Source organism: Sporothrix brasiliensis (genome assembly GCF_000820605.1).
Source record: "Sporothrix brasiliensis 5110 chromosome Unknown Cont20, whole genome shotgun sequence".
In the NCBI taxonomy this organism is placed as follows: domain Eukaryota; kingdom Fungi; phylum Ascomycota; class Sordariomycetes; order Ophiostomatales; family Ophiostomataceae; genus Sporothrix; species Sporothrix brasiliensis.
The window spans coordinates 3,396,597-3,421,113 of NW_024467139.1; the positions used below are offsets into that span (position 1 = coordinate 3,396,597).

The 24,517-nt window shown below is 56.3% G+C and overlaps 3 protein-coding genes across 3 annotated transcripts; all 3 read right to left on the minus strand.

Moving 5' to 3' along the window:
- Nucleotides 1-471: 471 nt before the first annotated feature.
- Nucleotides 472-1,743, minus strand: SPBR_07350 (glycosyl hydrolase; the record flags this gene model as incomplete). Its single annotated transcript, XM_040765604.1, has 1 exon — nucleotides 472-1,743. One exon carries the CDS (start codon nucleotides 1,741-1,743, stop codon nucleotides 472-474), a length of 1,272 nt encoding a protein of 423 aa, XP_040616915.1.
- Nucleotides 1,744-4,789: 3,046 nt separating this feature from the next.
- SPBR_06306 (dynein heavy chain 1, cytosolic) lies at nucleotides 4,790-18,259 on the minus strand (the record flags this gene model as incomplete). The annotated part of the gene is made up of 1 exon (XM_040764563.1): nucleotides 4,790-18,259. One exon carries the CDS (start codon nucleotides 18,257-18,259, stop codon nucleotides 4,790-4,792), a length of 13,470 nt encoding a protein of 4,489 aa, XP_040616916.1.
- A 2,464-nt stretch (nucleotides 18,260-20,723) lies between these two features.
- Nucleotides 20,724-23,123, minus strand: SPBR_06697 (uncharacterized protein; the record flags this gene model as incomplete). Its single annotated transcript, XM_040764953.1, has 3 exons — nucleotides 20,724-22,381; nucleotides 22,408-22,667; nucleotides 22,975-23,123. The coding sequence occupies 3 exons, from the start codon at nucleotides 23,121-23,123 to the stop codon at nucleotides 20,724-20,726; spliced, it is 2,067 nt and encodes a 688-aa protein (XP_040616917.1).
- Between the last annotated feature and the right edge of the window lie 1,394 nt (nucleotides 23,124-24,517).

The following is a 24,517-nucleotide window of genomic DNA, read 5'->3' on the forward strand; positions in this document are numbered from 1 at the left end:
GTGGCATTCAGGAGGGAAGAGGAGAAGCAGCACCTCAGACCCTCACCGGCATGCACCTCATTTATTTACTTTGGAGTGGTTAGGCAGCCGAATTATGCATGTTTGATATCGGCAGAAAAGGGGGGTTACTTGTTACTTGTGGTGGGCGGCTGCTATTTATCGCGTGGTCACGTGACTGGCTTGGCAGACAGGCAAAACTGGACTTTGAACTGAATGAATACTCCAAGAACGTAAATTCGTTACACAACACTGCATTTCCATGCTGTGGTATTCTATCCTATGTGTACGAGTCTTGGTGACTAAAATATGCAATCTAAAAATGCAGAATCTGCTGGTATCATGTAGAGTCCCCCACCAATAAACGCCAGTAATTTTGTTGCCCATGACAGAAGGAAACGGAAGAGGATAAGAGAATGGAAGCATAAGAGGCAGCTGAACAAGCCATTGGCCGGCGCCGGGGAGAGCCAAGACTCACGCAGCCGCCACAGCAGCCACAAGACAGTCCATGGCAGCACCATGCGTGGCAGCCGTCGGAGAGCCGCCGGCGGTGGGCGGGCCAGACCAGACCAGGCCGAGCTGGTTGGAACCGGCGACGCGGTCTGTGGCCCAGATGGAGTCGGCATTTTGCAGCACATAGGCTTTGAGGGCGCGCGCGGTGCTTTTGTCCAGGGTGCGCTCCTGCTGGAGGTAGTGGAGGTTGCGCAAGAAGACGCCCTTGAACGTGGGCCCATCGCCGCCACACGACCCGCCATTGGCTTCGCAGGACTCGTGCAGAATGCCTCCCTCGGACAGAGCATTGATGGCCGCGTTGGCAATGGCGGCCGCCGCCGGGATCAGCGTCGGGTCGCCGTTGGCGCGGAACAGCTCGACCAGCCCGCCCAGCACGACGCCCTGGTTGTAGGACCAGGCCGTCTGGCCGTTGTTGACGCAGCTGCCATCTGGCTGGATGGTCAGCCCGTCGTTGATGGTGCCCTGGCTGTTGATCATGCCGCTGCCCTTGAACCACACCCACTGGGCAACGGCGGTGGCCAGGTACGACGCGCGGTCCGCGGCAGACGTGGCACGGTTGGCGAGCGAGGCGGCGACGGCCAGGTACAGCTCGTTGGCAATGGCGTTCTTGTACGAGCGGTCCTTGCTCCACCAGATGCCGCCGCCACACGAGGCCGGCTGCGCGCCCGTCTTCATGTCGGCAAAGATGGACTCGGCCATGGCGAGGTACGCGGCCGTTCCGGTGACGTCAAACGCGCGGATCCACGCCAGCGCCCACCAGCCCTCGTCGTCGTAAAAGTCGTTGATGAAGCCGGCAAAGCCGTCGCGCGCGGCGAGTTTGACGGGCTCGCCACGGTCCCCAATGACAAACGTCGGCCCGGAGGCCGTCTTGGTGTAGGTCGACGTCACGAGGCCGGCGGCATTCACGACCTTGACGGCCGTCTGTCCGACCTTCTGCGCATTGGTAAACGTGTTGGCAAACACGCCTTCCAGCTCGGCCTTTTCCGAATCCGATGCCGCGCCGTCCAGGGCAAAGTCGGCCAGCGTCGTCAGCAGGTTTGCGCTGTTCCACCAGCCCGTCGAGTTCCAGAGTCCGTCAGCATCGTCGTACCACTGGTGCTGCAGCGTGTTGACAGCCGACGCCGTATTGGCTGCGTACTGGGCCTTGTCGGCGGCGCGGGACGCAAAGGGATGCGTGGACATAAAGACGAGGGCGCGGGTGGCAAGGCTGCCGGCGCCGGAGAGGTGGACCATGGCGATGGTAGGAAGGCCGAAGAGGCCGAAGAGCGGGCGGGTTAAGGTGACGACAAAAGCGAGATATGAAGTTATTGATGTCGTCAGGCGAGAGACGGCGATACCAGCACCGGAAGAGGAAGGCGTCGAGGGCGAAGAAGGTTGGGGAGGGGAGGAGATACAAAGGGGAAGGAGCAAGGAGCAGTGATGGTGCAAAAAGGGAAAGAGCACAACGATGGTAAAAATGGAAAGAGCTACTGCCAGAGCAGCACGAATCTGAGAACGAAAAGGTGATGAGCGTGAAGAAGAAGAAGAAGAAGAAGAGAATGGGGGTGAAAGCAAAGGCGGTATCAACAGAGGCTGGCACCACGATACAGGCAGCACAGCAACACCGTAGGCAGAGCCTCTTCCGGCAGCGAAGCCCCAGCCACTGCTATATATATAAATACCAGTGTCCGTCTGAAGAGAGGGAGACAAGTACGAAAGCTGCTTGGACGGGGCCCGTGACGATCTGTTCTGGCCTCCTTCTCCACCGCCAACAGGCTGTTTGTCCTCCTCGTCGCCTTGCATCGCTGCCGTGCCCACTTGGGTGGGTTTGGAAACAACCTCCGCTGTGCACGATAAGAAAAGGGATGAAGTCGGCCTGGTGGCGGCAGGCTCCTGGCCAGAGTACATCTCAAAGCAAGCTTATTTTGTTCTGCTTCTTTTCTGTTTATTGGTTAAGTGTGTTGTCCCAACTTACACCAGGTCTACTCCGTACACAGTAAAATGCTCCGCGCCAGGGGTCCCTTGATGGCCGAGATGAGCCACTTTGTCAGGGGAAGGGGGGGGGGGGGGGGGGGGTGAGAAAATGCAATTCGCCAACCAGTGAACGAGGTGGGTGCTGCTGCGTGTCACTGTCGTGCAAGACGAGTAACAGAGGGAGGGAGGGATCAGAAAACACTGAGAAAAGGACAACAGGACAACGACCTTAAACAGTGAGAGAATGCGGGTTTTCGGTTGTCGATATGAGGTTCCGGGAGGACCCTCTATTCGCATAGACGTAGTGAACCGGACAATGCCAGCGTGAGGTGGTGTAGTTAACAGCTGGAATGTGCCGGGCACAGATGGCTGGCCAGCAGTGCGCTGTTGGCGCCTTCCCAAAGCAGAGAGCTCCGGCGGGATGTGGCCAGGCCAGGGCCTAGCCGCAGCGGAAGGTTGGGCCCCGCTTTAGCGTGTTGGGTACCCGAGGGCAAAGGGGCTTGCGCTATCTGCTGTCGCCAACTCAGCCCATGTATCAAAATTCCCCCCAGAGGCCGGTTGACACCTGTGATAGGCCCAACCAAATGTTTCAGGTCAAAGATTGGCGCCCGAGGGTCCATCTGGACTCTTCCAAGTCAGCTCCTGAATAGCCCCATAACAACAGCTCTGGGAGGACTGGATAACGGTCTCATCAATAAACGTCCCCGTTTCAAACCAGAAAACAACCATAAAAAACGACAAGCAGAAAGGAGAAATGGCTTCCCATGACGAGTGAGACCAACGCAGGGTCGTATCCATGACCAAGGCAAGGTCAAAAGATGATCAAATATTCCCGATGATGATTGTCGATCAGCGATCGCCAGAGAGCGATGGATGGCAAAATAGGAAATACCGAGACTCGAAAAACCGGTGAGGAACACGCCGTGAGGGAGAAGCAAGGGGGAAAGTCACAAGCTAGGGAATAACTGACGAAAACAAGAAATCTGCAAGAACTGCCAATGTCTCGGAAAGAGGGAGATTCGTTATCATGAAGACCTCGAGCAACCATCACGGGGCGATTCTCGTGACTGAATCACAGCACAACATCTTTCCTCTCCTGTTGTGGAATAGGAAAAAGAAGGGCGAAACCTCGTCGAGACGGACAAGGCGGTTAAAAGGAACAGAGACGAGCAAAACGCCCGACTACGAAGCACGCACAGGCGGGACGAGACGACAGGAGAATCAAAAGAAACAAAAAAAAGAAGAAGAAGAAGAAGAAGAAAAAGAAACATGTGCGCAAGACGCACCGCAGAAATGTGGCACCACAAAAAATGCACGTGCAAAGATCGTCCAAAATGTTTCACTGAGAAATACGTTTGTAGTCAAGAACATGGGCTCTCACACTCGAAACATGAAACAAAAACGGCCAGCGGCAAACCAGCCCAACCAGCGGGTGTGCCGTCTGTTAGCCCCAGCCTCACCCTGGCTCGGCCGATTTGAAACAAACATTGCTGACGGTGGCCATTGAGGACAAAGCAACAACAACAGCAACAGCTTGCCCTCCGATGCTACTTCCTTTATTTTGTCCCTTAAATTTCGTCCCCTCGCAAGTGACAATAAAGGAACGATTATCACACAACCTGGACCGACAGTCGCTCAGGAAGAAAATGCGGAGATGATGTGCAAAGGACAGCGGGATAAGGCGCTGCAATATATCCAAAACATAGAGTCCCTCGACGAACGGACAGGCAATAGTACCGTGTCAAGTGCCCTCCAAGCCGCTGGCAAAAGTATTGCGTCCTGTCGATTCCGTCCTACAGAGGCGGCTACCAACATTACTTTACAGCGGGGTGGTCCTTCCCGGTGCTTCTTGCTCTCAATCTTACGAGGTCATTTGCTGGTATTAATATCTGCCCCAATGCAGCTGAGCGACGTCCGTTGTGTGTTTATATTAACGACACAGTCAACGCCTGCAACATTATGTGAGAAGTTGTCAATGGGCTCTTTCGATGGGCTGAAAAGTTTTGATTGAATACAAACTAAAAACGTCAATAGCTAAAGCAATGCGCGACTCGCGATATCAGAGCAAAACATATGAAAACACCAATCTACACCAATCTTGACAATGTAACAACTTGATCAGAAAAACAGGCCTCCAGGGTATCGGTGATGATGTGACAGAAGGAAGAAAAGAAAAAGAAGGACATACGTAGCACAGAAACGAAAAGTAGGAACAAACGATTGTCCTTTTCCCGGTGTGCTCGTACTCTTGTTTGGTACAGCCACACAATCTCAAAATAGATCAACACACACGGTCGTCAGCACCATGTGAAGCTGACAATCCCTCTCACGCCTCTGCCATCAACTGCTCGCCCTCGTCCAGCAGGTCCGTCACCTTCTTGAGGTCCCGTACCAGGCTCTCGCCAAGGCCAACCAGTAGCAGCTTCTCTGCATTCGCCGGCAGGCCCAGGTACGTCGGTGGCTCGCGCTCCGGCAGCTTCTGGATCCATGCCATGCAGTCCGGCAGCGACGTGCCTGCCGGCACCACAAGGCCAGACGACTTGGACTCGGCGTCCTCCTCCACCAGCTTGTGGCCAATGTCGTAGGCAGCAGGTGTCAGAATGCCGTCCACCAGTTGCTGCAGCCGCTGGAAGTCGCCTTCGTCGTCAACCTTGCCGCCGTACGTCTCCCGCACCAGGTACCGGATCATGTCCCAGGGAATGTTCTGAGGTGCAATGTTGGACCGGTTGCCTGCCACCGTCTCCAGCCACGTGTCGACCACGAACGCTGAGCATTCGTACTGCGAAACCGTTAGTAAACAGGAACTCATAAAACGTACAAAGGGTAAACGGGTCAAGAAAGGGGAACGTACATCACTGTCATTGAACTCCCAGAAGCCCTTCCAGCCCAGGTTGGGCGCATAGCGTAGACGCTCTTGCACAACAGCATGCAGGAACGACAGCAGGAGGTACAGCCGCGTGCGCTCCACGGGTGGGCGGCTGGACCGTGTCGCCAACGACGACATCGAGTCCTTCATGTTGGCCCGCACACCCGCCGGCTGCTCGTACATCAATACACGCGAAGCCCGCAGCAAATTGACCGGGATCTTGGGGCTCGACTCCATCGACAGGAAAAGACGGAAGTCCGCATGCGGATTGAGCGACTCCATGCGCTTCTCCAGCGACTGCAGCCACGTTGGCGCCAGGTGGACGTTCTTGACTAGCACCCACGAGCCCATTTGTGCCGCGTTGCTGACTGCCTTGTCTGCGCTCGCAAGGCCCTCGGCCGAGCCCATGGCAATGTTCGTGCACCGCACGTTCATGCGCTCCACCAGGTTGTCGACCTTGTACGATGCATCGAAACCGGGGCTCGATACCAGCGCAATCGGACGCGTCGCCGACACCTGCGTCACTGTGCCCTCGAGGTCCTCAACAATGTCAAAGAGATCGCCACCGAACACAAGCGTCACAAACTTCTCGGCCGCCGGCACGAACCGGTCCAGACGGAAGAGTTTGACCATCAGCAGCGAGAGCAGCGCATTGTTGTACGCCGCACTGTTCTTGGCTGCCTCGGCTTCGGCTGCCGTCGTTGGCGGCTTCTCGTCGTTGTTGCCCACGCCGCCTTGCAGGATGGACGGAGGCACAACCGTCTCGGCGAGCTCCTCGCTCAGGAAACGCGACCACTCCACCTCCGACACGTTGTCAATTTTGTCCTTGAGTGCCGGCAGACGGCGTGCGATTGCCATTGACCCTTCGCGGCCGTTGTTGTTGTCAGTTGCGGAAGCGTCACGGCCCTGCACGCGCTCGTCGAGCAGCACATCGATCAGGCCCTTGTCCATCTTGTACGGGGCCGCCTGCACGAGGAGCATGGCCAACGTAATGCGGTCTTTTTGCAACACGCCAAGCGCCGTACGCTTGAAAGTCGTGGCAAATAGGTCCCGCACAATAGTGTCGCGGCGCACATTGTAGTCGGTCTCACCCGTCAGATGTGGGTTGTTGTGCAGCACCGAGTGGAAGATGTCCAGGAAGTATTGTAGCGAGAACTGGTAGAAATGGTTGAGATAGTGCAGCTGCTCGAGCACAGCAAACACCGCACTACATGCCCGCGCAATAATCGCGTATTGCAGCGTAATCTGCTCGACCTCAGCCATCACACCCTCCGTGTTGCTCATCTTGGCGGAAATCTCTGCGGCCTCCGTTTTGAGCGTCTCCAATGTCTCGATCACGTTGTCATCGTCCAGAATGTTGCCGCGCGACTCATTGAGTGCCTGCAGCAGACGCTTCTCCAGCTGCCGCAGGTGCACCTTGAACTCGCCCTGAAGCTTGATCAGGTTTGAACGGCGCTCGTCCACATCCGGCCGCTCCGACTTAAGAACGTCATTGAGCGACTGTGTCTGCAAACTGCCTTGAGTCACCGTAAAGTTGACAAAAGTGGTGCGGCTGCAAATGTCGGGAGCAAACGTTGCCGAGGGATCGCGTGTAGACAGGTACAGCTTAAATGCTGGAGAGAAATCAATTTGCTGCTTGCCCAACTGGATAAGCACACGGCCGCCCGTCTTCTGGTACTCCTTGTTGAGCACGTGGTTGAGAAGCGGGTCGAGGTGCTCGGCGTCCTGGATCAGAATCGGGTTACCGAAACGCAGCGAGCTCTCGAGTTGCTTGGCAAACGAGTCGTCGAGGAAGCTCGTAACAGTGAGGCGGCGGTCCTTGCACTCGCGCTGGAGGAATTCAGTCACGCGGCCCGATGGGTCGATTATGAGCGGGTAGCGGTTGAAGCGCTTCAGGATGATGGCATTCTCCGTACACAGGTCGTCCACAGGCAGCATGTTTTCTTGCCAGCCAAGGCGCTCGTCCGCCGTCGAAAGATATTCCGTGACGGGGTTGTGCTGCTTGGTGTTGATGCCCGACAACTGTAGCTGGTGCAGCCAGTCATCCATCATCGACTTTCGGAACGTCTGGTCGTACAGACCGCTGTAGGCAAGGAATGCTGCGGCGACCAGAACGTCGCCCACAAGTGTGCCAATCTGAGTCTCGAACGACCGGCTGCCCTCCTCCCAGCGCACACGCTCCGATGACAGGCTGTCCAGCAGCCGCACGCTGCGGTCCACCTTGAACTGGACACGCGTCATCTCGGCCTTGATCGCTTGTGTTTCGCTGATAAGGGCGGCGTACTCGGTCTTGTAGGTGGCAATGCTGGTCTCGAGCGTCTCAATTGTGTTCTCGACGGCCTTAGCCTGTGCCTTGGTCTGCAGGGCCTGGTCCTCGAGCTGTGTCACTTCATCGCGCAGGGGCCCAACACGATCCAGGATCTCGGCGTAGTTGACTTGTGCCTCGACCCACTGCACAAGAGGACCACAGGCCTTGCTGGCGCGGTTGACCTTCTCAAACGTGAACTCCGGGTTTGACAGGAATTCATTGCGCATCTTGAGACGCAGCGAACGGGTCATCATCTTCTCGTTGTTGAAGTTAATGATGCTGGCGATGAAGTCGTCGCGACGCACGACACCCTGAATGGCTTTCCAGTCACCTACGACCTTGTGGCCAAGCAAAGTGCAGACAGAATCCAATGTCAGACGCACTCCCTGGGGCGGGGAGGTCATGGAACGTACTTCCGTCAGTTGCTGCCGCTTGATGTTGCTGACGCTCGCCTTGGCTGCCTCGACAGCGGGCTCGGCGCGGGCCAAGTCTTCAAGCACAATCTTCTTACGGGAGGCCACTTCGGCTTCTTGAATCTCGAGAGCCGCCTGGATCTCAAGCGACGTGCTCTTGCGCTGTTCGGCTTCGCGCTGGTCCGCGACCATGCGCTGCAGCTTCTCATTGGCCTCGGCATCCTTCTTCTCGAGCTGGGCCTTCTTGTCCGCGAGGCTGACCCGCAGATCGCGCACCTTGTCGACAGTGTCACGTAGCTTCTCAAGACCAACATTCAAGTGCCGTTGCTGCTCCTCGAGGTCCTCGCGCTTTTCGTTATAGAGCTTGACGTACTGCGCCACAAAGTCCAGGAAGTGGCGGGGGGTCAGGAACGTGACCTTGCCTTGTTGTTTCAGAAGCCTGGCATTGAAGCGCTGTAGCGAATAGTGGATGTATACCATGGCATTGATAACAGCCGAGCGGTGCGAGGCCGGCAGGGTGAGGCCACGGTATGCGACTGGGATGGTGTCGGGTGCCACAAAGTTGGGCCGGTCAAGATCGACAGATTGCGTGAGTTCGTGACCCACCTGGTACAGAGCCTGGTCAGACCAGTCACCAAACCAGTTGAGCACGCAACGGTTGAAGAGGGCAGGACTCGTGGCTGCCTTGGACGACAGGCCGTCCTCGGGCGGATTCATTGTAAAGACGACATGCAGGTTCTTGACAATTTGACTCGTGAACCACTTGTACAGCTCTTCTTGCGAGTCCAGATGCAGACCCTGGCGCTGAGCACCTTCCTTGCAGGCCGTCATGAGCGCTGCCAAGTCGTCGCCCTCAAAGAGACCAGGTACCTCAGCGTTGGCTAGCAGCGTGTTCATGCGCTCGAGGAAACCAGAGTCGAGCACGTTGGCTTCGTCCATGATGAAGCAAATCTTCTCGCCCTTGCAACCGGAGCGGCGTAGGACCTCACGTAAGTCCTCGTCAAAGTCCTCGGACGAGTACTTGCCATGAACCTTGATTTGGAACACCTTGAGGCCGTTCATCCACGCAACGAAACGGGAGAGCGTCGTCTTACCACTGCCACTGACGCCGATGAGGATCAAGTGACCCTGAGGCTGACGGAACACACGATCAATGCGCAGAACGTGCTCCAACACGTCGTTAAACAGGATCAGCGGTACGTCCACTTCTTCCTCGCAGAATGTCCGGAGGCGCGCTTTGACGAAATCGCGCAGCTGCTCACGGTCAACGGGGACATAGTTCTTGGACAGCCAGTTGGAAAACAGGATTGGTCCGCCAAGAGCCTTTTCTTCGTCAATGTTGGGGAAGAGCTCCGTAGCAATGCGACGCACCGCGTCATCGGTCCAGCGACGCTCCTCTTCGGCCACAAGACGGTCTTGGAACAGACGAAGAGCCTCATGTGCCCAGATACGAATGAGGCCCTCAACAGGAAGCGACTCCAGGGGTCGAATAGCCTCGTACACACCACGCACCCACCGTGTCAACTCACGGGGACTGTAGACGTAGTGCGGCTGGATCTGCGGCGTAAAGCGGCGTTGCGACTCCAGGTAGAATTTGACCATGGCCTGGGTCAGTGGCTCTGCATAGCCACGTAGTGAGGGGATGATCTTGAGAACAGCGGCATTGAAAGTACCATAAATCTGGTGCAGCGACTGCTCGCCGGGGTAATCGACCATGATGAGAGGCGCGTGACGAAGGAAGCGAGGACCCAGAGGCGTACGGCCGGCGTCGGTGGGCGGGTTACAGGCACCGACGAACTGGATGCGGTCAAGCGTAACCCACGCCTTGTCCGACGTGCGCCAAAAACCGTTGTGCTCCACCAGCTGGCGCAGGAACGAGATAGCGCGCTGAGTGCCATACTTGTCGGGAGCGGGCAGGTTGATCTCGTCGCAGAAGACAACGAGCCAGCGGCCGATCTGGGTAGGCGACAACATGACTCCGTTGAGAGTCTTCTTGTACTCGCAGTACTGCTCGAAGCTCTTGATAAGAAGGTCGGGTGTCGTCGCGCTCGAGAAGTTGAGACCCACAACTTCCATGTTGGGCAGCTTGCGCAGGGCGCTGAAAAGCGTCATCGTCTTACCAGAACCAGGAGGACCGCAAAGGAGCAGCGGCTTATGCTCGGCGAGCCACGAGTACAGAACATCCTCGTGGCGCACAGTGTCGAGGGTGGGAATGACGACATCCGTCTGGGTAACGGAGTGCGTGTTGACCTCGATCGTCGGCACCTGGTTCTGCCAGGCGGTCCACTCTGCACGCGGGAGGGATACATCGAAGTCGATCAGCGAGGAACCGCCGGAACCACTGTCAAGCGGGGGCGAACCGAAGCTAGCAAGGCCGACGATGCTGTCGCCAAACGCCTTGCGGTCGTCCAGCGGGCAATCACCCGTGAGTGCCCACACGAGCGCAAGGAGAAGCTTCTTGGAAATATAGGCCTCAACTTGCTCGGCCTCAAGCGGGAAGTCGGAGTGCTGAGAATTGTACTCGATGACATTGCGAACGGCCTTGTTTAGCAACGAGAAGAGAGTAGTAAGGACGCGGGCGATTGTGAACTCCATGATGTGCCGGTAGGTCTGGGTATCGGCAAGACGAAGGGCCTGGAGAATGAAGTCGTCGCCGGTCAGGTAAGTCTTGAGCAGCTCAGCGGCATGGGTCTGGACGGCCAGAGCCTTGGCGGCGCTCTGGCCCGTGGCAACAGCATCCTCGTCGAAGTCTTCAAATGCAACCGTGGCAAGCGTTCCAAGATAGTTCGATACCATCATGCTCGGCGTAACAGTGTCTTCGCTGAACCAAACCATGCCACAACGCGAAACGGTGGCCAGAGTGGCGTACTTCAGGTTTTCAACTTCGAACATGATGCGAACGTTGGGCGGAAGGTTGAGACGCTCACCGTTAGGCAGGGTCAACAGTTTGTTATCGTCTAGGACACTGTTCAAGTTCTCAACCCACTCGGGGTCGACGTCACCATCGAACACAATCCAGTGGCGCTTGGAGTCCTCACCACGCAGGTTATCAACAATCTTGCGCAGGATACTGGTGAACAGACCGTCGGTCCACTCGCGGGTCGTCGAGTCCAGGTTGCCATACAGGGCTTCCTTGGACATGACCTTGGAGTCGATGACATGCGAAACGCCCTCGACCTTCTCGACCTGCTGCATAGCGTCGAGGAGCAGTCGCCATGCGGCCGACTTACCAGATCCGGAGCTACCCACCATCATGACACCATGATGGATGCCTTGGATTTGGTAGAGCTGCAGCACCTTGGTCAACCAAGTATCGTTGACCACAAGCTGGCGCTCGTCGGCGAGGCGGCGAATGGCGGCCTCGAGCGCCTCGAGGTTGGCCGGGACGTAGCGCACACCTGGGAAGCAGGCAGTCTCAATGCCAGCCAAGATCTCAACGTCGGACTTGATGAGCTTTGGCGCAATCGTCTCGCGGATGCTCTGGACGATGATCTCAGGCTCAACGACCTCGCCGCTGTCCTCTACCGACAGGACGCCGTCGCCTCCCTCGGTGAGACGTGCCCGCTTCAGGCCACCTGAGCTAACAAGGACACTCTTGAGCGCGCGCAGGCCAAAATCGTAATGGGCTTGCTTGGACAGCTTCGCCGCACACTGGTCGAAGAACGGTACAGTCTGCTTGGAGAGGACCTTAGCTTGGTTGAAGCCTTGCGAGTACAGCATGACTTCGGCAATAAGCTCCTTGTCTGGCTTGGACATAGCGACGCTGCGGAAAAGCTTCTTGAGGTTGTCCGGCAAGTTGGATCGGCCAGCATACCCGGGGTTCATGGTTATGAAGATACCCGTGCTGGCATTAACGTGCAGCTGGCGGCCCACAAGCTCAATCTGTGCCTTGTCGTCCTCGGCACCTTGCTTCAGGCCCAGCTGGATGTTCTGGATCTGCTGCGACACGGCTGACAGAATGCGCTCCTCCAAACGGTTGAACTCGTCGAAACAACCCCATGCACCAACCTGGCAAATACCCAGGAAGATACGGCCCATGGCCTGGAAATCGAATGTGTCGTCACAGCAGAAAACAAGAGTGAAGCGACCCAGCTCGACACCAAGAGCCTTGACAGATTCCGTCTTGCCCGTACCAGCAGGACCGTAAGGAGAGCCACCGAGGCGCTGGCACAGGGCCTGCGTGAGAGTCAGGAAACAGCGGTCCGTCAAGGGCGTGCGGACAAGGCGGTCGGGCACACCGAGGTACTCGAAGCCATACTGTAGAGAAGCGTTGGCCATCCTGATGCTGAGGCGCTGCTGGGCATCGCCTTCAGCGGCATAAACGTAACGCATCTGAAGCAGCCACATGTAGTGAGTGGGGGAGTTGGCATTGAGCTTCATGAGCTTCTCAATGATGTCGCGCTGGTGGACACATTCTGTGATGAGCTGTTCGCACTTCTTGCGCATCAGGACGTGTAGGTCGCCCAGAACAGTGGAAGCGAGGAGGCGTAGGACCTCGACCTCGCGCTCAAAGAGATCCTTGAGGCCACTGCCACCCTCAGAAAGGGCCTTGTCGACAACCGTGGTCCAGACAACCTGGGTGGCCAGCACCACGATCTGGCTGGGGAATGTCTCCATGAACTCGGCAAGCGCCGCTTTATCAATGCCATTCTCGGCCGTGAATATCGGAGTATAAACGGCAACTGCCTCGGCCAGCAGCTCTGCGAGCGTGGCCTTCATGCCGCCCTCGAGCAAAGCAAGCCAGTCGTTAATGCGCGGCGTTTTGATGAGAGAAATGTCGCGCTTGAGACGGACGATCTCGCCCTCCTTGGAGGTGAAGCCCGTGATGACTGTTTCATCCTCCATGGTGAGGCCTGACAGACCAGCAAACATTTTCTTGAAGTGTTTGGCAATGCGCATAGTGTCGTTGCTGTTACCGATCATCTCCAGGAGGTCCTCGTCACCAACAAAGTAGAAGCGAGGGAATGAAACACGCTCCTTCTCAAGATACTCGCCAAGGGCCTTCTGGATCTTGTTGAGCAGCTCGGCGAGACGCTCCAGCGACTTTTGAACATTGGGGATGTTGAGGACATCAAGAACGTAGGGCTGTTTATAGACCTTTTTCATGACGGCAGAGAACTCACTGTTGATGTTCTGGAAACGGGATGACTCAATGGGCAGCAGGTGCTTGATGTCAGCGTTGCCCGTGAAAACACCCTCGAGGTACACCCACTGGCGCTGGACATCGATCCAGACATCGAACAAAACATGGACACGGTTCAGCTTGTCCTCCCATGACGAGGCCTCTTCCTCAAACTCCTTGTAGTACGGAGAGTGCTTCATAGCCTGCAGAGAGTTGAGGTTCTCGCTGCACTTGGCGAAGAGGTCGTCCCAGCCACGGATCAGGCGGCACTTGTTCTGGTAGTTGACCAGCTCCAAGTTGTAGCTGGTCCACGTCTCGCGCACCTGCTTCAGGAATTCCTCAAGAGCCATCTCGCCTTGAGCTTGGGCGATAATGTCCTTGATGATGGCTTCCGTTGCCACAAGATTGAGATCCCACACGTCGCCCAGGGTCATCGACACAGGAGAGTAGCGCTTGCCCGGCTTGATTTGTTTGTAGATCTTGGTCCAGTGGCGGTCGCGAACAGCCTCGGACTTCAGGTCGCTCAGGAGAGGATTGACGCGCACGTACGTCTTGAGAATGTTCTGGATGTGCTCAAAGGCGGCGTACTGGCGCATCCGGCTGGGCATGTCACGGGTCATCTTGATGAGGTTATCCATAGCAGTGCGAACCTTGCGAGGCTGGACACTGTTCCACAGCATCTCGCGCTGCTCGTTGAGGTTTTTCCAGATGAGGGAGAGCGAGGCCCAGACAGACTTGAAGTCGTGAACCTCCTCAAGAATGCCTGCAAGAGATGTCTCGGCAGTTGGTGGCAGGTCAAGTGCCTCTTTGGCCTTGGCCACCATGGCCGCTTCCTCCTGGAAAGCGGTAATGCGGCTTTCAAAGGTAGCAAGAGTGGCCGTCGCAATATCGGGCGCAATGGTGCCAGAAACGGGTTTCTCTTCGTTCCACTGCACGGCAATCTCGGCAATCTTGTCGACCACGATCTTATCCTCAGCAATAATTTTGGCGCGGAGAGCATCCGTCTGATCCTGGACGATCTTGGCTTTGCGGCTCAGCAGCTCATTAAGGGAGTTCCACTCGTGGTCAACCTGTTGGGCGTGGAGCCAGTCGTTGGGGAACTGGTAGCGCTGGCGCACCAAAGTCGACTCGCCCTGGCGGAAGGTCTCAATCTCTGGAGCCCAGAGCTTCACGTGGCGCTTGCACGACTGCACGATGGTAATAAATTGGACAGCATGTGCAGTCGAGTTGACCTCAAGGCTCAGGGTCTCCAAATCGGTACGAGCCTTCTCGATCTCGGCATAGACCTCTCGCATGCGGTTACCGAGGCGACCAGCGAACTTGAGCAGGATGTCGTGCTGCCACTGGTCATACTTGGCATTGACCTTGGTTTGGACCTGGTCGTAGTCGATGGTGATATGACCAAACGAGCGGCTGACCTCGGTGGTGTCAAACGTCTGGCGCGTCTTGCGAATCTCCTGCAAAAGCTGGAGCCAGCGAGCCAGGCGGTCACCGAGCAGGTCGTAGACTTTCTCGGATTGAAGATCCCAAAGAGACTGGAAACGAAGCCATTCGTCAACGTAACCGCCAATGGCCTGGAGCTTGGTCTCGATCGATGTCTGAACGCGTAGGAGCATAGGCGTGCAGTCAGCTGGCAGGTCGTTAAAGCGGGTGTCTTCCACCATAGTCGTGCCCAGACGCATCTCATAGCTGGTGGCCTTGATCTTGCGCAGGTTGCAAACAACACCGAGCCAGTCTTGCAAGCGCAGATACCAGCTGGCACGGGCAAACTCCAATGGCGGGTCCAGGTAAATGAGCTGATTACGCATTGTAATTTCGTGCACAAGCTGCTTCATCGAAGGAGTATCGTCTGGGGTCGCCGCGGCGGCGGAAGCGTCGTTGGCGGCAATCTGCTTCCGGCGAGTAGACGCTGTGTTGGCAGACGCGTTACTTAAACCAATCGTACCGAAGGAAGACTTAGTTTGCTTATTGCCATCGGCCGAGACGTCATCCTCAAATGCTTCGATCCAAGCCTGGATGGCACGCTGCAAGCGAGTCAGGAGCGTTGCCTTGATCTGCCGGTTCATGCCCTCGACCCAATACGCAAGGTTAGCATACTGCTGCAGGTTTAGCTGATCAACAGCCTCTTGGATGGAACGCAAGCGCGACTCGAAAGCTGCAGCCTCGTAGGGGCAGGTAGCCAGCTCACGCATGGATTTCTGAATCGTAGCGCGGTAGGTAGCCAAGGTAGCGGTCTTGGTCTGCAGCAGTGATACTGCTGCCGCAATCTCACGCACAAACAAAACGTGACGGCTCTCGCCACCCTTGAGACGATCCATCGCACCGCCAGCACCGCCACCAATGCTGCCGTTAGACATATGTGATGGTAGACCGCGCAGGTGGACCTCGTAGCTGTTGACAAAGGACTCCCAGCGGAGAGGAACGCCTTTGGCAATCAAGGCATAAACATCGTTGCGGTGGCCGTTGAGCAATATGGATACCTCGGGCATTTCGTTGATCGTGCGCAGGGTCTGAGCAAAGGTGCGAACGCTCTCCATGAGACTGACAGCGTAGGGGTAAACACGCTTGGCGTCCTTCGCAACGCTGTTGACTGCATGGGGCACGGAGCAGTTGAGCCAGATGAGATTGCGCGTCTCTTTGAAAAGGGCAATAACCTGAGGATCGAAGTTGACGGCAAGCTCCAGGGTGTTGCCAGCCGAGCGAACGCGCTTGATGCTGAAAAGGCGGCCGGCAATAGACACTTCGCGGCGCATTGTATCTCGTGCCCAGGCCTCAAAGATGGGGGCCGTCTTCAGCTTCTTGCGGAACTGGATGCTCTCGTTCTGCAACTTCTGGCCCTCAGCGTGCAAGGCCCAGTCAGCGCCCAGGACATCCTCAACCTTCTTCATGTAATTGTCCAGCTGCCGCTCGATCTGGCGGGCCCAGATGATAGCACCGGACACAGGAGGCAGATCATGGAGGGTAGCCATGGCGTGGGCCTCGGAGTGGCCGTACTGCTGCTTGAAACGCTCATGGAGGGCGGCAATGGCTTGCTTGACGTTGTCGATAAGCTGCGTCTGGTACTCGGCAATGGCACCCCGAATCTTAGGCCGCACGAATAGCGCGTTGAACTTGGAGAAGACGCGGAACATCTCATTCGCGTTCTTGGCCGTCGCCAGGCGATCACGCAGGCGGGCAATGATGGAGTTCTCGACGCGGGCGGTCCGCTCGTTGTAGGTATTTTCGGCCCGGACCCACTTGGTGGTGCCCTCAGGGGTGACATCCAGCAGATCGACGTTCCGCAGCGCCTCCCAGGCTTGCCGGACTTCCTCTACAGCATCGACATCGCTAGTCTCCTCGAAGCCAGACGGGCCGCCGAAGCCATTCGCAGCTACCACGGCACTGCCGTTAGAAGCAGCAGAAGTATCAGCGCCGTCGGCGTTAGACTCCTTAGTGCCGAGGACGGTCACAATTGTGCGCTGCAACTGCTCGTGATTCTCGCGGAAGTTCTGGATGTACTTGAGGCGTGCTTGCAGCTGGGCGTGACGCGGGTTGATTTTGATCGGGATAAACTTGTCGTTGCGGCGGCGGGTGACCTCACGAGCCACATTTGTGAATTCCTTGACAATGTCGTCCCAGGCGCGGAAGATGCCGTTTGTGGCGCTCATGACGCGGTTGAACTCGTTGTAATCGAGGTCGACGAGCTCGGTGCCAGGAAGCAGGCGGTGCATGGCGTCGTCGAGGTCACCGGAGATGGACTCCACAAGCGCGAGAGCGCGGCGGATTGGGTAGGGGCAAATACGCAGCTTCTTGTTGAGGTGGCCAAAAATTTGCACAATCGAATCCTCCACCTTGGCCAGGGTAGTCGCCGAAAGAAGTTCGTCCAGGGGAAAGTCGCGCATCAGCTGGTTGTACTTTTGCACGCGCTCCATGGCCTCCTTCAGGCCCGTGTCGGCCACGAAACTGACGGTGGCCTGGAACCGCTTCGCATGCTTAAGGATGTCAAGCGTCAGGGAGACGCCATCACCACGAAGTTGCGTCTCGATGCGCTCCAGAGCAGACTCCATCGACAGCCAGTAGTTAATTTCCTGGTTTGCCGTCCCTGTCGTAGGATCCTGTGTCATCTTCGTAATCACCTGGATGGACTTGATCCACGTGTTGACTGTGGCCTGGAGGCTGTTGAGCATCGCGGTATCCTGGATGACGCCTTGAGGTAGCTGGTCGAAGAAGGGCCGCACACCTCGCGCAGCAGCGTCGTCCAGAGCCGTCTGCACGATGGGTGGGAAGGGAAGGACGACCTCCGGAATCTCGACATTCTGCTGCAGGTGGGCCAAACTAAGCTCGAGCTCGGTCCAACGCTTCTTGGTGACAGGAACGCCCGTCTTGGCCTCAAGATCGGCACGCACGCGGCTGGTGCTGCTGGTGCCATTAGCAGATGCGGCGTTCACGGCCGGCTTTGTGCTCGCGTCGAAATAAGGAGCCAGACCGTTATGCAGATACATCTGCAGGATCTCAAAGGGAGACGTGGACAGGCCCTGCTCACCGGCCGTAGCGGTCAGGTATGCCGGTCCGGGCAAGTTGAGCATCTGGACTTGGGACGTGATTGGGACATTGGGGTCGAGCGGTTGCGGCCGCTTGAGGAGTACGAGGAAGGCGACGGTCATGGAAATGGCCGACAGGTCGGCCGCCAGGGAAAAGACATGGGACGGGGCGCTCGGTTTCGGTGAGTTGTCATTCTCGTCTGCGTTGCCTAATCTTGATGGGGTCGCAGCCACCGGTGTTATTGCGGACGTGGGGAGCAGGTCTTTCTGGATGTAGAGGGAAACAACTTGGGGCTCATGGGCAAACCGGGAGCAGCGCTGCACGGTGTCGGCGTAGCGGGACTTTGAGAGGAGGCTGCCAGGAGCTTCGAGCTCTTCGCGGGTGGCGCCAAGTGCGGCTTCGAGGACAGCGGCAATATGGTCAACAACACGGGCCGGGTCAACGTAGGACGATGGCGAAACACCACCGCCCACGGCTGAACCCCCAGGCGTCAACGGTGACGTCGGTCCGCCCGCTGCAGAGCTGATGCCGTTAGCCAACACCGGCGATGGGACGACCACATCCATAGTGCCGGCTTGTTGGGGAACGTAGAGAGAGATGAGGGGTGTGCCGTTCTCGGTCGATATTCTATAGCTCGGAGCCGTTCTTCTATGTCTTCATCGGCGAAATGCGCATACTCGGACGGACTCGGAAAGGGGGTCGTCGGATTCGTGGGTATCTGAAGGATGTCGAGCAGGACAGCAAGAAGAGCTTGCCTTCGATTAAAACAAATAGTAGTTAAAGAGAAAACGGAGAAGAGAAGGCACGAGAAGAAAGAGTCGAGAACCGAAGGACAGACGCAAAACGCAAAGAGCCAGTCGGAAAAGTCGAAAATGAAGAAAGAAAACGCGTCTAAAGATCACGGGTATCTATCGTGAGGTATGCGTGTGCGTTGTAATGCGAGTGTACTGGGCTCGTTTTAGGTAAAAGAATGGAGAGAGAGAGAAAAAAAAGAGAAAGAAAAAAAAGCAAGCAACGCCGTAAACCGTTGACTTGCCTATTGTATGTGGTTATGGAGAGAACAGAAGAGAAATGCGGTTCGCTTCGAGTCTCGCGATGAGGATTTTCCAGTTTCGAGCAGGTCCCCTGGCTGTGGCCAAAATAGGAGACACGCAAAAGGAAGCCACGCAGCTTTCTCCGTCCAAACGGAAGGAACGCGACGCTAGAACCAGCAAATAGCAGGTGCATCCCGGCACGCAGTATCTTACGCAGCGTAATAGTGGAAATAGAGCACCAAATGGGTACTCGAAATTACCATGGGGCACCCCTCCCCTGGTCACGTCCATGTCAGGGGCCAGCAAAAATAATAAGGAAATAAGAGTGGTGCTCTCCAAAACGGGAGGGGCGTCCCACAACGCCGTGCAGAAGAACCAGTGAGAGGGAAAGAGGTGTGGGGCACGCGTCTGTGATTGGTGTCGCGCCTGCCTTGCTTTGGACGGAAAGAATAGGCAGGCGAGGCAGGGCATTCATGCGACACGCACATGGCACCTTCCAAACAGAGTGGTACACAATCAAGGACGACGCACGGAGTACACCCGTAGCCAGAATGCGCATATATTGTCAGCTGCTTCCATGCGGTCGTCTTCCAGAATTCTGTGCAGATGTTCAACAACACGTCCAGATCCCACCATCCAACACCCGGCCGTTTGTTTGTTTCTACACTCACATCCCCTTTTGTGCCCAAGCCAGCACACGCTAGCACCAGCTTTGTTTAGCGTCCTCCATTTGCCCCAGCGGCGTGACCCGCTGGTCTGCCGGTTGGTGTGTTTCTCGACGTGGATTTACGAATAGGACAAGTGAAGAGGGGTGTGAAAAACGTAATCCTGCAAAATAGCGTCAAAACGACCGTTGAAAGCAAGCTCAAAGACAGTGCCACCAAACACACCCACATGGTCAAGAGCCGGCAGTTCAGAGCTGCATATTCTGGCGTCCCGATGGTTTGGGAACGGCAGACGGTCTGAGATGTGTTTGCACAGGGCATGCCGACGGAATGGAGGGGTTTGCAGAACGCAGAACATCAAAGCTTAATCGAATGGGGGAAGCGGCCGAGCATGCTCTCGTCACAGAACCAAGTGACTTCAGAACACCATATCCCACATTCCAAAGGGTACGGCTAGATATGCAAGTCCAATATCGACATGAAGCTCGCTCAGGATTAACATATATCATATATTTATTATGTCGTATTTCCTTGCCGGTCTTGAGAACAGACGATGAACGAGTCCCGTGCAGAGAAATATGATCAATCATTTGGACACACAAGAGCAGGGACCAGCTTTCCATATGCAAGGGTTAGGTTTGCTTTGGTTTGTTTCCGTTTGCCCTACGAAGTACAGCAAGTGCCTGTCACACATAATATAATTTTGTCGTAAATTGACTGAAGATTCATTAATAACATACGCGGTCAATTGGCAGAGAACAATAGTATTTCAAGGAGTGATGAAAAACGAAAAGCGCAAAACGCAAAATGCAAAACGCAAATACAACAAAATAACGCAACGATTCCATAAACAAAATGTCTGCCTAAACATGAAATACAAAGCACGTTAATAAGAATAAATCGCCAAACCTAGAAAACCTAGGAAGAAATAAGCCCGACAATGCTCCCTGTTGCTATTCGGCTCTGATGAAGCGATGTTAACCTGGTGGTCATCCGTGCAAGACCTATTCCATGACACGTTTTCCATCATCCCTCTGACAAGAAGCACTAAAAAGATGGAAGATCAAAAAAGCACCGTTCTACGCACCGTACCGACCGTGCAATGCCAGAGCCCAAAAAGAACAAAAACCAAGAAGACTCCCAAAACCCAAAGTCACACAAGTGAAATATAGACAAGTGAGTGTGGAAGTGAGTGGACGTGAGCACGGCAGAGTGCGTGTGCATACATAAACCACGAAATGTACAAGGTTAGAAAAGAAAAGAACGAGATGGAAAAGAAGGGGCGGAAGAGATGATGTAGGGTTTGGTCGGCACCTGCCGCTCTGTCATTGCTATGCGGCAAGGTTCGGCCCACCCGCACCATCGTTGTTGTCGGACAGCCGTTCCCGCTGCAAGATGACACGCTGGTTGCAGATGTCAATAAACATCTCAAACCGCTGGATGACCTGGTCCTTTTCTTCCAGTTTCCGCTTGAGCTCGTCAATCTCCTTTTGCGTGTCTTCCTTGTACTTTGCGAGTTCGTCTTTGGCCTGCGCCAGCTCGCGCCGTAGGTCGGTCTTAATGCGCTCATCGGCGGTCGGCGGCGGCTTGCTATAAATGGCCGGTCGATTTTCCGCGATCGCCGATGCCACCTTGTTTGGGTTCCGCGTGATCGCAGCACGGGCATTGTAGATGTCTCGCGGCAGCAGTGGCACATGGGGGTTCTCCGTCTGCAGAATCTCAAGTGTCTGGCTCACTCCGACGCCTGTAACCGAAGCGTTAGAACCACTGGCACCTTCTGTCATTTTTTCTTCTGAGTCTCCCGCTCCTTCCGCCGCTGCTCCAACTCCCGCTCCTGCACTGGCACTTGCTGCTCCCTTCTTCAACGGGGTGGTTTTGGACTTGGGCTTGGCTCTGGGCTTGGTAGTGGTAGTGGGGGTCGCAGCAGGTAACGCACCGTCGTCCTTCAGGGCCTTCACGGCTGCCACCATGTTGCTGTCCAGTTTCCGGGCAGCCGGATGGAGTACAGGGCTCTCGCTGGGACCGTGGTTGTGTTTCAAGTGACTCGTATCCGGCCGGTATCGTACCGTCCATTGCGTCCGCTGCTCGATAGCGAAAAATCCGAACTGACAGTCGCACTTCCGTGATGACGTCTTCCGCTTCCGCTGCTCCGGGCTGACACGCCGTGGAGGCTTGCCTGCCCGGTCACACACGAAGAGGACCTTCTTCAACCCCGGCACGGTCTTCTTCGATCGCCCAATTACCACAGCGTAGCCCACCGATGTGCAATATCCCAGCACAAACTTATGCACAGCCTCCAGTGAGGGGAAACTGCCACCTTCGGGCGGAGCAGACATAAGGGCGCCCATTGGTTGGCGCGGCACGAACGGGACATTGCCATCCGCGTTTTTATCGGCCTGACCGTCCGCTCCCGCCGCTTCGTTTGCGGAACTGTCCACCTCCATTTCCTCCTCATTTTGTTCCTCCTGTGCAGGAGGTGCTGTAGCATCGGGTTTCGGTGGTGGAGGCGTCGGAGACGCATGTGGCGCTTTCTGGTGGGCCTGGACCGTCTTCTGCACCTGCAGCTGCTGGGCGGCCTGCTGGGCCTGTTGAGCCTGTGCCTGAGCCTGCGCCTGAGCTTGCGCCTGAGCTTGCGCCTGTGCCTGAGCTTGAGCTTGAGCCTGGGCTTGTGCTTGTGCTTGCGCCTGGGCTTGAGCCTGTGCCTGTGCGTGTGCCTGCGCCTGCGCCTGCGCTTGCGCTTGCGCTTGCGCCTGCGCTTGCGCTTGCGCTTGCGCCTGCTGCTGAGCGTGCTGCGCTTTTTGGGCTTTATGAACCTGTTGCGTCTGCTGCATCTGCTGTTGCTGCTGGTGTTGGGCTTGCTGTTGTTGCTGATGCTGTTGGTGCTGCTGGTGTTGTTGGTGTTGCTGCTGGACCTGGTGCTGGACATTGTGCTGCACCTTTTGCGCCTGCTGAATGTGTTGTGCCGGGGGGATAGGCGACTGAGATAGCGCTTGAGGGGTCAACGAGTTTGAGGACGGGGGCTGCGAATGTTGCGGCAGCTGCGAATGCGCTGCATGCTGATGGTGTTGTTGATGCTGCTGATGCTGATTATGCTGCACGTGCTGGTTGTGTTGCCCGTGCTGATTGTGCTGAGCAGCATGCTGCGCGTGTTGCTGGTGCTGCGCGTGTTGCAGATGCTGAGCATGCTGGGTATGTTGTGGATGTTGTTGATGCTGTTGATGCTGGACGTGCTGCTGTGCGTGTTGCGCATGCTGTTGATGCTGAGGCTGCTGCGACTGCTGCAATTGTTGATGGTGCTGCTGGTGCTGTGGCATCTGTTGGTGCTGCGCATGTTGTGGGTGCTGCTGCGTCCGTTGCTGCTGGGCCATGAGAGAACCGTCGTTCTGCTGGACCTGGTGTCCCATCGTCTGCTGGTTCAGCGCCTGCGCCAAGTAGTTAACCTGGTGTGGTTGCTGCATCTGGCGATTCCGAGGCACCGGAGCAGTGACCTGCGGTGGCGACGGACGGGCTCCGGTATTTTGAAGACCGGAGAGCTGCACTGGTGGCGGTGGTGCCGAGCCGGTAAAGATGTGGTGGGCATACGGCGACGAAGCTTGCTGCTGTTGGTGGAACGCCTGATAAGGTCCACCGTGCGAAAGGGACGTCGGCGGTTTGTTGGCCGTAGCATTTTGCTGCTGCGGAAAACCGCGCCGCATGCCATTGACGCCGCCAAAGGACAGTCCGTTAGACATGGTGGGCGAGACGTGCGGCCGTGTTCGTGGGACTCCCAGATACGAGCGGTTTTCGAACAGAATGAATCGGAGTCGAGATGCGTCGGACAGAATCTGGTGGGCGCGAACAATGCGAAGAGTCACTCGCCGTAGGAATGGCTGTGACAGCCGTAGCGAACCAAAGATGCAGGCCGACACGAAATGACGCGGTGGATGCTAAACACAATGGAGGAGATGGGTTTCTGAGGACGTGAGGCGAGAGTCGACCCAACTCTCCGGTCAGCTCACGAGCCCCAACAGACGGCCAGCGCGCGAGTCGACAAAGAATCGACACGAGGCTCAAAATGCGTGTGGATGCGGAGCACGCATTTGATGTTTCTCGACCTATGCAGAGAATGTATTTTTTCGGCCGACGTTCGAGCCCTGGGACCCCTTGTTGCGTCTTGCACCAAACGGGCGGCGGGCGTGTGGATAGATGACGAGAAGTGGGAGGGAGTGGATTGAAGAAAAATGGCAAGTCAGGAAGGAGGGAGGGCGGTCGTAGTGGAGGGAAGGGTGAGGGAAGGGAGGGCAGGAGCGGACGAGAGAAATGGGAACAGACAAGGGCAGGAAGGGGACGAACAGGGAAGGGGGCCAGCGGGCACACGCACAAGGCAGGCAAGACCCACGAAGCGGCGCGTCAAGCAAGGGCAAAGGAGCTGGAAAGAGCAACAGCCCAGGAGCCCAGCCAATCTGCCAATGCACCAAAAAGACCCAAACACCCAGGGAGTGTGGCAAGAACAGAAGAGGGAGTGCTAAGATTACAAAAGAAAACTTCAGCGCTGCTAGAGGTGGCGAACGCACTGTGATAAGGGCAGAACAGCGAGCTGGAGTGGAGAGATCACATCCGTGCAAAAACATGACCAGAAAGAATTTTTGGGAAAGGCCAGGCATCAAGGCAGCAAAGCCTTACAAAACAACACGCTATAGAGGCGTAGGAGGCCCAATCACAAACAGTGCATGCATTTCTGGCACAGTGCTAGCCGGGTTAAAGCGGGGCGATTCCAGATTAAGGGAGCGGTTGGACGAATCACAGGACGGACTCAAGGCCACAGGCCCAAGAACGCCCCAATAAAAGGAAAACGCGACAATAAAAGTGGGGCTTTCGGCCTCTGAAAAGGAGCCAAACACACCGTTATAATTACAGTACGTGAAAGGAACGATAGGCGACTTTAGGCTGGATGCGCGGGATTGCTGCCTCTAATAACATACGAACGGCCAGAGGCCACTATATGAAGAGCGCTATCGGCATCAGGTGTTGTTGTGAAGAGCACCCATTGGGGGCATGTCGCTAGCGCGTTTGGAGGCTCGCACTGTCCTGCTAAGTCTGCATTAGTTCTGGCCTTGGCCCCCAAGACCTCTTTGGGCAAGGTTCC